The 12678-nt window shown below is 43.0% G+C and overlaps 1 protein-coding gene across 1 annotated transcript; it reads left to right on the top strand.

Annotated features, from left to right (window-relative positions):
- The first annotated feature begins 5752 nt into the window (after window positions 1-5752).
- Window positions 5753-10731, top strand: LOC113162220 (reticulon-3-B-like). The gene is made up of 8 exons (XM_026360253.1): window positions 5753-5818; window positions 6356-6506; window positions 6652-6708; window positions 8087-8225; window positions 9573-9642; window positions 9718-9764; window positions 9988-10046; window positions 10642-10731. Coding segments are annotated over exons 1-8 (573 nt in total). The 5' UTR covers window positions 5753-5817; the 3' UTR covers window positions 10691-10731.
- Window positions 10732-12678: the final 1947 nt, after the last annotated feature.

Genomic DNA, 12678 nt, shown 5'->3' with positions numbered 1-12678 from the left:
CCACCACCTCCACCTTCTCACCCAGAATGGACACAGTGTCAAAGCTTTCTTCCTCCTGAAGTCCACAACCATCTCCTTGGTCTTGCTTACATTCAGGGTGAGATGATTGTTCCCACACCACTTCACAAAGCTGTCCACCAGACCTCTGTACTCTGTCTCCTCCCCACCGCTGATACACCCAACCACTGCAGAGTCATCTGAGAACTTCTGCAGATCGCAGGACTCAGTGTTGTACTGAAAGTCTGAGGTGTACAGGGTGAAGAGGAAAGGTGAGAGGACAGTCCCCTGAGGTGCTCCTGTACTACTGACCACCCACTCAGACTCACATCCCTGCAGTCGTACAAACTGTGGTCTGTCTGTCAGGTAGTCAGTGATCCAGGAGGCTGTGGAGGAGTCTACCTGCATCTTCAAGAGCTTCTCAAGTCAAGTCAAGAAGCTTTATTGTCATTCCAACCACATATAGCTGAAGCAGTACATAGTGAAATGAGACAACGTTTCTCCAGAACCATGGTGCTACATAAAACGACAACAAGACAAACATGGGGCTGAGGACTGCTAAGTTGTCCTAGCAAAACACATAAAGTGCATCCTGTGCAACCTAGTGCAAACAGTGCAAGAACACAAAGAAAAAGTGCAGACAGATGTCAGAAGACAGTGCAAAAACAGAACACAAAACAGCAGCGACCAGTAGCGGAAATGAATACAATTTTCATCTGAAAGATGGAAACAGTAGTACGGTAGTCATTGAGGCTGCTGATGGAGGTCTTTTTTGGCAGCGGGACAATTGTGGCTGACTTCAGGCATGGTGGGATGTAGGACTGAGACAGTGACGAGTTGAAAATGTTGGTGAAGACCCCAGCGAGCTGGTTTGGGCACTCCCTGAGGACCTTCCCAGTCATACCGTCCGGTCCTGCAGCCTTCCTGGGGTTCACTGCCCTCAGGATACACCTCACTTCATGCTCCTGCACTGTGAGACTGAAGTTGCTGCAGTCTGAAGTATGGACTTCAGCTGTCCCAGGTCTATCCACCTCGAAGCGCGCAAAGAAGTGGTTTAACTCCTCTGCGAGCACAACATCACCCACAGCCGTCATGGTGTGGCAGGACTTGTGGTTGGTTAGGTGCTGGACCCCCTGCCACACCTGTCGTGTGTTGTTGTCTCTGAAGTGGTCCTCAATCCTCCCAAGCTGCCTTGGCCTCTCTGATACCTCCTTTAAGGTTAGCCCTGGCCTTTAAGGTTAGCCCTGGCTGGGTTAGGGTTAGCACATGTTTAAGGTTATTTTAAGCTGACAATAAAAAAAAAAAAAAAAAAATGAAGCCTGCAACTGTGTGTGTGTGTGTGTGTGTGTGTGTGTGTGAGAAATTGGAGTGAAGCATAGATAGATAGATAGACAGATAGATAGATAGATAGATAGATACTTTATTGATCCCCAAGGGGAAATTTTGGTGTTGCAGCAGCCATTACACACAAAAACAACCAGTCACACTGGACAAACTTAATCCACCCCTCCCCAAAAATGACCAAATGAAAGATGCCAAGTGCATAGTTTACTAAAAACTTTGTGTACTCTGAGTTTACCCGACGATTTGCCGACTTTGAAGCCCAGAAATGGAGATTTTAACTGCTCGGTAATCTGTTTGTGGTTGACGTGGAAAGCATACCAACCAGTTTCCATGTTTCCTCCCTGACACACTGCCCCAACTCTGTGCCGAAGCTGCTCAATTGCTCTGTATGTTCGGCAGCACAAATCGAAAATAAACAAAACACCACTCAGGTGTCATCTCACTGATTAACTCCTTCACTCAATCTTGAGGATTTCCTCAGCTCAGAGCCGAACACCAGACATCTAAGAAGAGATACCAGGTACCTCGCTTGAACAAATGTGCATCAGAGTAAATCAGTGTAGCAAGCTGAACTTGAATGATGCTGTTTTTATCCACTTTTTCTACTCCAAGGCATGGACTGCTAATAGCTGAAAGATTGAAGTAAATTATTATTAGTTTGTTGTTTTGCTGTTGTCCTGTAAAAAAAAAAAAAAAAAAGATTTTCATTAAAACGGAACTCGAAAGACTACAGATAGACATAAGACACTAATACCACTGATGTGTGTTACATATCAAATTTAATTTCTCATTTGTTTATAATATTAAGCTTTGCTTGCTCCAAATTTGTTTCAGATTTGTTGACAAGTTTCTTTCCATATGAAAAGGTTTAACGTTACAAATCTGGAGAGATGGGAAAGCATGCACAATTGCAGTAATTTTTTCCATATATATTGAGTTTAGCCCACAAATTCGTCCCAGTTTTTAATTTTTGGCCCACTGCGAATTGGAGTTTGACACCCCTGGTTTAGCCCAACGAGCTGTCACTGCCAATGAACAAACATAAGACTGAAAAACTAAAACTAATCCATCAGAGACAGCGGCAGCTTTGGATGTGGACAAATCAACTATTTATGATAAGCTGATTCAGAGCTCAGAAACATCCAAAGACCCAGAAGAACACAGAAAATAAGTTTGATGGATGAATTTTTTGTAAACCCCTTTACAACAGCTGCTCGGATCCAGAAGGTCGGGGTGTGGATCAACAGAAGGCTTCCCCAAAGACACACGTGTAAACCACTCGAAAATCTCCAAACACCTTTTAGACAACCACAGAAACGCTACCATCAGCTGTTTATTTACCAATTTATTAGGAACACCTTCTGAGAGCATCTGTCTGCACACAATTTTAAACTTGCTGCGATCGACATAGTTTTTTAGCATGCCAATGTTCAGGTACATTTCAGGGACCTGTTTCTAAGCCCCCAAAAGGGGCATAATATGGTCTCTTTAAAACGGGACATGTATGATAAAAAATTGCTAATAATATAGAATAGAACAAGAGTTCTTCTCATTTCCCAGAATGCTGTGTGGCAGCCGTGTGCGTGTGGAGCTGTCCACCGGGCCCCCCCCCCCGTTGCACTCGGTATGACCGGCCCCCAACTCGCCGGCCCTTTGACCCCAACGATAAGTGCTAGGAGTGTGGCTAGAAAGGTCATTACACCTACAACTGTCACCGCTTCAGCCGTCGCTGCCTAAGGCATGTAACCATGGCAGACGCCACACCTAGGTATATCACAGTGTTTGAACCTGGTTACCTGTGAAGCTGAGCCTCCATTGCCAAGTTGGACTGTAACACCATGAAGCAGACCCAGTCCAGTTCAGTCCAGTTGGATCTGTACTTGTCCTGGTTCTGTACTGGTGTTTTGATGTGTTCAGACTAGAACACTGCTGCTGACCATAATCCATTAGTGTTCATGTTAATCTGTAGATAGATGATTCATCAGAGTCAGAACCTCCTCAGAACCAGTGTTGAATTGTCTCCACCAGGATTAACCACACTCCTGTGTTCCGCCGGTCTGGATCTATGGGTTTTTAGACGCAATCCTGAAAATGAGTCTGACTTTGTTGTTCTGGATCAGGATTCTTCCAATAATGTCTGTCTCTCTCTCTCTGCCACCACCAGTCGTTCCTCTTCAGAGAGTCTGGCTGCAGACTGACCTTCAGCTCCGTGTTTTTTGCTTCTGTCACTTTAGTTGATGTGTTTGAGTTTGTATGAACAGCATCATCAGTGATTATCGATCTTCCAGTTTGTGTGTATTTGTAGCTCAGTCACTTCCTGTTAGCATTGATGAATCAATAAAGGTTTATACAAAGACATGTCCTGTGTGGTCATACAGCTGGTTGGGGAGGGCCTGCAGGGGTCCAGGGTCGGTTCTGGTTTTCTTTGTACATTTAGTCATTTGGAAAACGCTTACAGGGGGAGATGTTTTGTCGTATGCTTTAAACCAGGGGTCACTAACAACGCGGACTGCAGTCCGGATCCGGACCCAGAAACTGTCCCATACGGACCAGGAGCTACACACCAAACCGAACGTTTTGATTCCAAATCTGGCGGGACACCTTAACCTTATAGGCGCAGCTATTGCGATTGTTATGGTAATTACTTAGTGGATGCGAGAACGCATTGGCCAATTGAATGTGAGCTAAGCCATCCCACGTGACTTCACTTAGCCAATCGATTCTGTGGATCACAGGCGGTAAAATTAGCAACTCAACAGTAGATGAGGGAAAGTTCGAGGTTGGAAAGAACTAATAAAGAAAGACGACGATAACAGATAACAGACATAGACAGAGAGGAGACATACAGACGACAGAGAGGAGAGAGACACAGACGACAGAGAGGAGAGAGACACAGACGACAGAGAGGAGAGAGAGACAGACGACAGAGAGGAGAGAGACAGAGAGGAGAGAGACAGAGAGGAGAGAGACAGACGACAGAGAGGAGAGAGACAGACGACAGAGAGGAGAGAGACAGACGACAGAGGGGAGAGAGACAGACGACAGAGAGGGGAGATACAGACGACAGAGGAGATAGAGATACAGACGACAGAGAAGGGAGAGATACAGACGACAGAGAAGGGGGAGAGACAGACGACAGAGAGGGAGAGAGACAGACGACAGAGAGGGAGAGAGACAGATGACAGAGAGGGGAGATACAGACTACAGAGAGGAAAGAGGGAGAGATAAGAGGTAAGAGTTGATAAAAGGATGGTGAGACTTAAAGAGGAAGAGATAAATATAGAAATGTCCAAAAAGAGAAGAGGGGACAGTGAAAATTGAGTTTTGAATCCAGAATGAACAGACTCCTTTCTGTTCATATTACCCACTGAACTAAACCAGTGCCTGATATGTTTAGAAACTGTGGCTCTTATTAAAAGAGCCAATGTCAAACGTCATTATGAGACAAAACACAAAGGTTTTGAACCCACATACCCACTGAAATCTGAAGTGTGATCACAGAGAGTTTCTAGTCTCAGAGCCCAGTATGAGCAGTCCACCAGGATCTGGAGCCACATGCTCAGTTTGATGTAACATAAGAATAAATTAGTCAAAGGTTTTTGAATTGTACTGAATTAATTTGATTTGACAGTCATGTATTGATTACATGCAGGGTACTTGATAATATGTTGCAGTAAATAGTTGGACATTAGAATCTTCTGGACCTTTGCTTCCAAAAATATTGTGTAACCGGACCTCTTTAAATTTTAGTTGAATACCCCTGCTTTAAATCATCCCAGCTCAAACACTATAAGGCTTTTTGTTGATTTATTACATTAGTGAGTTTCTGTGCAACTGGGATGGTTTTTGTTCTGCGATTACAGGAAACCACTGGGGAACAGTTTTCATCAAACATAACAGCTTCAGAAAGTCCAGTTCATCACTATGACAAAGCAGAATTGGTCTTTATTCTGAACTGTATATTGCAGTACTCTGTAGAGCATATTTAACCTTTTTATTCAACCCTGGAAAACGTATTTTGTACTGTATACACCAACACAGAACACATCTGGTCCAGAGCAGTCGACTGTGGAGAGTTTCATGTTCAGGTCTATGGACTATGGGCCTGTGACACAGACTGTGACTTTGGGGATTTAACCTGAACCAATCAGAGCTCTGGCAGTTGACATGTGGACTGCCCCCATAAGCTTGGCTGCTGCTGATGTCACATCCGCCAGATATGTAAAGCTGCAGAAAAGCTGCAGGTCGTCACAAATGGAGCAGACAATGGCTTCATCATCATTATCATCTAACAACTCCTCTTCAACGCTCAGAGAGCTCAAACACTCAGGTAACTGACCGAGACATCAGCTCCAGTACACTGTCTGCTTCCAGCCGTACGATACAGACTTCACATAGTAGCTGTCTGGTTGTCATGGAGACTTGTTTCCAGGATGATTGACTGTTGCTTGTGATTGTGCCATCAGTCATCTGATCAGTGAGTATTGTTAGTAATCTGATTACTTCCTCGTCATCTGCTCAATCCAGCATTTGATTAAATTAACTTTGTTGAATCCGTGTGGAGCCTGGTCTGTAACCTTCCGTGACTTAACATGTTAACGTGTTCAGGAACAGAACTGCTTTGTTCTGCAGTTAGCTTAGCATCAGCTGACTACAGAACAGTTCAAGCTGCTTACTCGTGATGCCTGGAGTGATAAATGAGTTTTCTGTGTTTTTTCACACAATATAATCTGCAGATAATTTCTGAACAAATCCAAACAAATGTTTTCTGCAGACAATAACTGGTATCGATTAATTTTACACAAGATTATTTATTTCATCGTTCTGTGTTCCAGCTTCTGCACAAACTAATGCTCATTAACAGCAGCTTGTGGCTGCAGCTTGTTAATAATATCCACATGACTTCTAATCTGGGAGGGGTGATGTGGATTACGGTTGGGAGCCCAGTGGGGGACCGATTACTGTTAAACTCTGCTGCAGAGACATAACTTTATCTGACTTTGTGTTTGTGCAGTGCTGGAGCTCGTCCACTGGAAACAACCAAAGAAGTCTGCGTCAGTGTTTGTTGCGTCTTTACTTGTTCTCTTGTCACTGGCAACACTATCTGTCATAAGTGTGGTGTCCTACCTGCTGCTGGCCTGCCTCTGTGTCACCATCACCTTCAGGTAACAACCACTGACAACAGTGGGTACGGGTAGAATGTCTCACAAAGTGCGTGGTTTGGTTCAGGGTGGAGATGTGTGGGTGGAGGGGGGGGGGGGGGGGGCTCTGACTGCTATTCCATTTACAACAGTTTGTTTCTTTCTGCAGAGTTTATAAATCTGTGATTCAAGCTGTCCAGAAATCTGAAGGCGGCCATCCATTCAGGTAACGCACACCTTTATCTTTTACAACTACCCCCTCAACACTCACAGAGACAGTGTCTGCTCCCCGACCACCTAAATAATTTATATCAAAAACCAACACAAGAGGAGTGATTCATAAGAACCTAATACAAATAAAGAACAAAATAAAAAGAAAACAATCAAATGTGGTCTGTTAAATATCAGATCTCTCTCGTCTAAATCCCTGTTAGTGAATGATTTGATAATTGAACATCAAATAGACTTATTCTGTCTTACTGAAACCTGGCTGCAGCAGGATGAATATGTCTCTCTGAATGAGTCGACCCCCTCAAGTCATGTTAATTATCATGTTCCTAGAAGCACAGGTCGGGGTGGAGGAGTAGCAGCAGTCTCCCACTCAAGTTGAACATAGTTTGAATTCATTTGAGAGCCTCACTCTTAGCCTCTCTGATCCAAAATGGAAAAGTCAAAAACCAGTCCTGTTTGTTATTGTGTACCGTCCTTCTGTCCCTTACTCTGAGTTTTAACTGAAGATCAAGTCACTATTAGACTCTAAATGGAAACAAACCCACTGTTTTAATCACACCCTTGATCTTATTCTGAAATAGTTTTTCCCCAAAACCCTCTTTTATCTGATCATTTTTTAATAACATTTGAATTTACGGTACTAAACTTTACTAAACCTACGAATAAGATTCACTACATTAGATGTTTATGTGAAAATGCTGTCAACAATTTTAAAATCATCAGATCAGACGACTCTGAACCATCTCTTAGTTATGCTGATATAGCTTAGTCTGCTGGGGGACCTCTACTGATACACTGAGCTCCTCTCCTCTCTCCTTTCTCCTCTCTCCATTCAAATTCTACCATTTCATGTCGTTAACTTTGTGTCTTCTCTCTCCTGTAGTTGTGTTTCCTCCTCTCTGTCTCCCTCTCTCTGTACTTTTCTGCAGGTATCCTCGGCCTGGAGCTGTACATCTCCAGAATCCATATAATCTGCCCAATGTTTTTGATGCTTGTTGTTGTCTTTATTGCCTGCTGTTCTTTTCTCTCTTCTCTTTCCACTCACCCCAACCGGTCAAGGCAGATGGCCGCCCACTATGAGCCTGGTTCTGCTGGAGGTTTCTTTCTCTAAAGGGAGTTTTTCCTCTCCACTGTTGCCTAAAGCTTGCTCAAATGGCATTGTTGGGTTTTCTCTATAATTTTTTGTATAAATATTTTCTGTAAGGTCTTAAACCTTAAACACTGTAAAGTGCCTTGAGATAACTTCTGTTGTAAATTGGCGCTATAAAAATAAAACTGAATTGAATTGAATTGAATCTTAAATATACACAAGTGACAGTATGTTGTCTCTTCTCCTCCTCTGTTTGACCTCCCCCTCTGTTCCCCTCTCTCAGGTCTCTGTTGGATAGGGATATTTCAGTGTCCTCAGAGTCAATCCGGCAGCTGGCAGATCAGTCTCTGTTCCATCTGAACTGGTTCACCAGTCAAACCAGGAGGTTACTGCTAGTTGAAGACCTGGTCGATTCTTTAAAGGTCAGTTAGCACATGGCTATTGCAAGGCTACTGTCTAACACTTAAATAAGGAGTCAATGTGAAGGACATGGAACATCCTCCATGTAGACCCACCAGGGCTGAAGGTGGGGGATAATGGTATAAATCCTCTTAAAGCTGGCCTATGCAATAACAAAGGCTGCATTTTAGGGTAGGAGGTATAGTCAGGTTAGCAAAGCCCCTGCTATTAAAATATGTTCTAGGTTAATGGGCCACAATGACCTGTATTTACAGCATTTGCTCTATAATCAGACTCTGGACTGTGTTGGGTCAGAAAACTGAGAGGATGAAAACAACAAAAAACATCTATAGTATGAAATCATTTTGAAATGTTACATGCTTTCAGATTTACAAAAGTGCAAACAGATTATATTCAGATCTCCCAAATATAACAAGCCATTGAATGTGGGGTTTCAAGAGTTGCAATTGAAATAGAAAAAGAAGGTTTCTTACTCTCACTGCCTCTTCGCTGGCGTGCTGCAGGGTTCGGTTCTTGGTCCTCTACTCTTTTCTATCTATACTACATCCCTAGGTTTCGTCATCCAGTCGCATAGCTTTTCTTATCATTGCTTTGCTGATGACACCCAGCTTTTGCTGTCCTTTCCGCCGGATGACTCCACAATCAACTGAGCTTTACCGACCACATCTCCTCTGTCTCTACATCATGCAGATTTGCCCTTTTCAACATCACAAAGATCAGACCCAACCTTTAGGACAATGCAATACAACTTGCTGGCTTCCTGTAGCTGCTGCATCAAGTTCAAAGTCCTGACCAGTTGTCAACTCAACAGCACTGGCCTACCTCAACGCCCTCATCCTGGTCTACAATCTCTCTCGCTCACTGAGCTCTAAAACGTCTTGTGGTCCCCTCAACTCAGCTCAAAAGATCCAAGGTTAAACTTTTCATCTTAGTGGTTCCATGATGGTGGAACGACCTAGCCATCTCTGCATGCTCAGCTGCCTCACAACAGAACTCTTCCACAACTTTCTCTGCAAAAATGATTGCACTCGCACTCCTATGAAACAGAAACAGCTCTTCTCAAAGCACTCTACTATATAGTTTGTCTCTTTGCCTTAGATATTTGCTTTGTACTACACTTGTAAATCGTTTAGGATAACAGCATCCAATAAATGACTAAATGTAAATGTTTCAGCTGTTTATAAAAATATTTTTTGTATAAATATTTTCTGTGAGGTCTTAAACCTTACACTGTAAAGTGCCTTGAGATAACTTCTGTTGTAAATTGGCGCTATACAAATAAAACTGAATTGAATTGAACTGAGTTGAACTTTATTCTCATGTTTCAGTTGTTTATTTTCATGTTTCAGCTGGCTGCTGTGATGTGGGTGCTGACATACGTCGGAGCTGTGTTTAATGGAGTTACCATCCTGATTCTTGGTGAGGCTGATTCTGAATTAAATCACATTTTATGATGACAGATCTGAAACTGAGGTTGAGCCTGTTTCTGTGCAGCTGATGTGATTGTCTTCACAATGCCACTGATCTACCCGAAGAAAAAGGTAACAAGTAGAATCTTTCCTTTTACAGCATGTTCATTTATTACCAGTGGAACATGATCAGGTTCACATAAGTCAGCACAAGCTAACAGTCCAGTTTTCAACCGTAAGATTTTACTTTGATCTTAGGCACCTAAGTGATTACTGATTATTGGCTGTTGATCCATGTTGACTGACCATTGATCATTGCTGACTGATTTATTTTATGGTCGATGACTGTGTTCAGGTTCAGATTGATCAGCACATCGAGTCACTTCGGTCCAAAGTGGAGGAGATGCTGAAGAAGTGAGTTCACATCAGATGCTACAAAAACTTAATTATTAACAGATTTGAAAACAAAGGTGTTTGACTTTGGATGGGTCACTGAACAGACCAGATGTGATTTCAGTGTTCTACAGAAATAAGAAGCAGTGTAACATCATGAGCCCTGCTTGCTGTTAAATCCCCAGACCACATGTTTTGCTTTGAATCTTCTCATGTTAACATTCAGTTCAGTATGTTTACCAACACGTGTGTTTTGAGCCTCACACAGGATAACCTGAAACTACTCACCTACTTGAGTAAATGTATATATGTATGTACTTTGTTACTTACCACCTGTACAGCTTATTGATTCACCTTCCTGTTGATCCAGCTCTGACGGGAGAGCAATGTATCCGAGTCACTGATTATGGAATTGTGTGAGTCTCTGGAGTTCTGATTAGGCTGAGGTTCAGGAGTGTCTCAGGTGTGCATGCTTTCAGGATCATTGTTTGCACCTGAAGCAACTGATTGGATTTTAAACAATTCTTGACTGTGATTGGTTGAGATCAGTCAGGCGTATGTACAGCACACAGGAAGAACAAAAAACAATATAGACAGCTTGTCTCTGTGTTTTCAGACTGCAGGACAAGTTGCCAGGAGCTGTGAAAAGAAGCAAAGCTGAGTGAACCCCGCCCACACAAACTACACTTGCACCCCTTCCTCTAATTGGTTCATTTGTCTCTGACTCACCTGCTGATAATCTTGAAATAAAGGAGGAAACTGATGTGATTTGTGTGTTTACATACTTACGCACACAATTCAATTCAATTCAATTCAATTTTATTTGTAGAGCGCTTTTTACAATTGACATTGTCACAAAGCAGCTTTACACAACCAAAGAACAGTACATGAACAGTGTATGTGTATGAGTCATAATAATGTGATTGTCCCTGATGAGCAAGCCGAGGGCAACAGTGGCAAGGAAAAACTCCCTGAGAAGGCAACAGGAAGAAACCTTGAGAGGAACCAGACTCAACAGGGAACCCATCCTCATATGGGTGATTACATGTTGTGTAGGCAGCAGTCCAGTATAACAGTTAAAGTCTTTTAAGTTAATATGGAGTCCAGTTAGTTATTGCAGGCAGACTTGTTCCATTCCTTGACTATCGAGCGTTGAGTCGAGACCTCCAAGAAACAGCTTCCGACGTCCGCCGAGGCCGGGACCGACATCATAGTAGCTTGTGACCAATCCAGTCTCCAAACGCATCCCAAAGGGCAAACGGTGGATCCAGGCGACGAGATCTCCAGCCAGAAGTTGGGCATCAGGACGAGTCAGACAGGTCCAGAGGGCAAAGGGTGGAATGACGTGTAGCTCGACAGAGAGACAGGAAGAAGGAAAAGAGAGAGGGAGAGGGAAAGAGAGAGAAGAGGAGAGATTGCAGTTAGTTGTATTCACAGTCAGATAAAGTTTGAGGTGAATGTATATTTAGTGTAGTGCAGCAGGGACTCCGGCAGGACTAATTATGACAGCCTAACTAAAAGGGTGGGTTCAGAAGGAAACACAGAGATGAGGGCGCACTGGGATGTAGAGCAACCAAACAATTCACCATCAACAAACCCGAGTGATCAGTGAGAGTTGGGAAGACAGCATCTAAACATACCAGTTCACCATAATGCTCTACGTCCATGAGTCCTTCCCAGATCTATTTACTCAAATGCTTGACTAAATAGGTAGGTTTTCAGCCTAGACTTAAACACTGAGACTGTGTCTGAGTCCCGAACGCTATTTGGAAGGCTATTCCATAACTTTGGGGCTTTGTAAGAAAAAGCTCTGCCCCCAGCTGTAGTTTTTAGGATACGAGGTACTGACAGGCAGCCAGCATCCTTTGAGCGAAGTAGGCGTGGTGGATCATAAGACACTAGCAGTTCACTTAGATAATGCGGCGCAAGACCATTTAATGCTTTAAATGTCAAAAGTAGTATTTTAAAATCAATGCAAAATTTCACGGGGAGCCAATGAAGTGTAGATAAGATAGGCGAGATGTGATCGTATCTTCTGGTTCGAGTGAGGACTCTCGCTGCTGCATTCTGAACTAACTGAAGCTTGTTTATGCACCTGGTTGAACAGCCAGACATTTAGTGACAAAATATTCCTTATCTTGGCAATATTTCTGAGGTGAAAGAAAGCTGTCCTGGTGACTTTATCTACATGAGCTTCAAATGAAAGACTGGAATCTAGAATCACACCAAGGTCTTTGACTGTTGCACTAGATGTAACGGAAAGGCCATCTAGAGTTACGGTGTGGTCTAACATCTTGCTTCTAGCTGCAGATGATCCTATAACTAGTACTTCTGTCTTATCAGGATTTAGCAGAAGGAAGTTAATTAGCATCCAGTCTCGTATATCCTTTACACATTGCTCAACTTTATTAAGCAGTTTGATCTCATCTGGTTTTGATGAAACATATAACTGTGTGTCGTCAGCATAACAATGAAAGTTAATACCATGTTTACGGATAATGTTGCCCAGAGGAAGCATGTAGAGGGAAAAAAGCAGGGGGCCTAAAACTGAACCCTGTGGAACACCAAACTCCACTGGAGAGCATGTGGAGTAATCGCCATTTAGATCTACATACTGATAACGATCAGTCAAATAGGACCTAAGCCAGGAGAG

The sequence above is a fragment of the Anabas testudineus genome, chromosome 1 (genome assembly GCF_900324465.2).
Source record: "Anabas testudineus chromosome 1, fAnaTes1.2, whole genome shotgun sequence".
NCBI lineage: Eukaryota > Metazoa > Chordata > Actinopteri > Anabantiformes > Anabantidae > Anabas > Anabas testudineus.
Note: the sequence above shows the minus strand (reverse complement) of the source record. Positions and strands in the feature narration are given on the sequence as shown.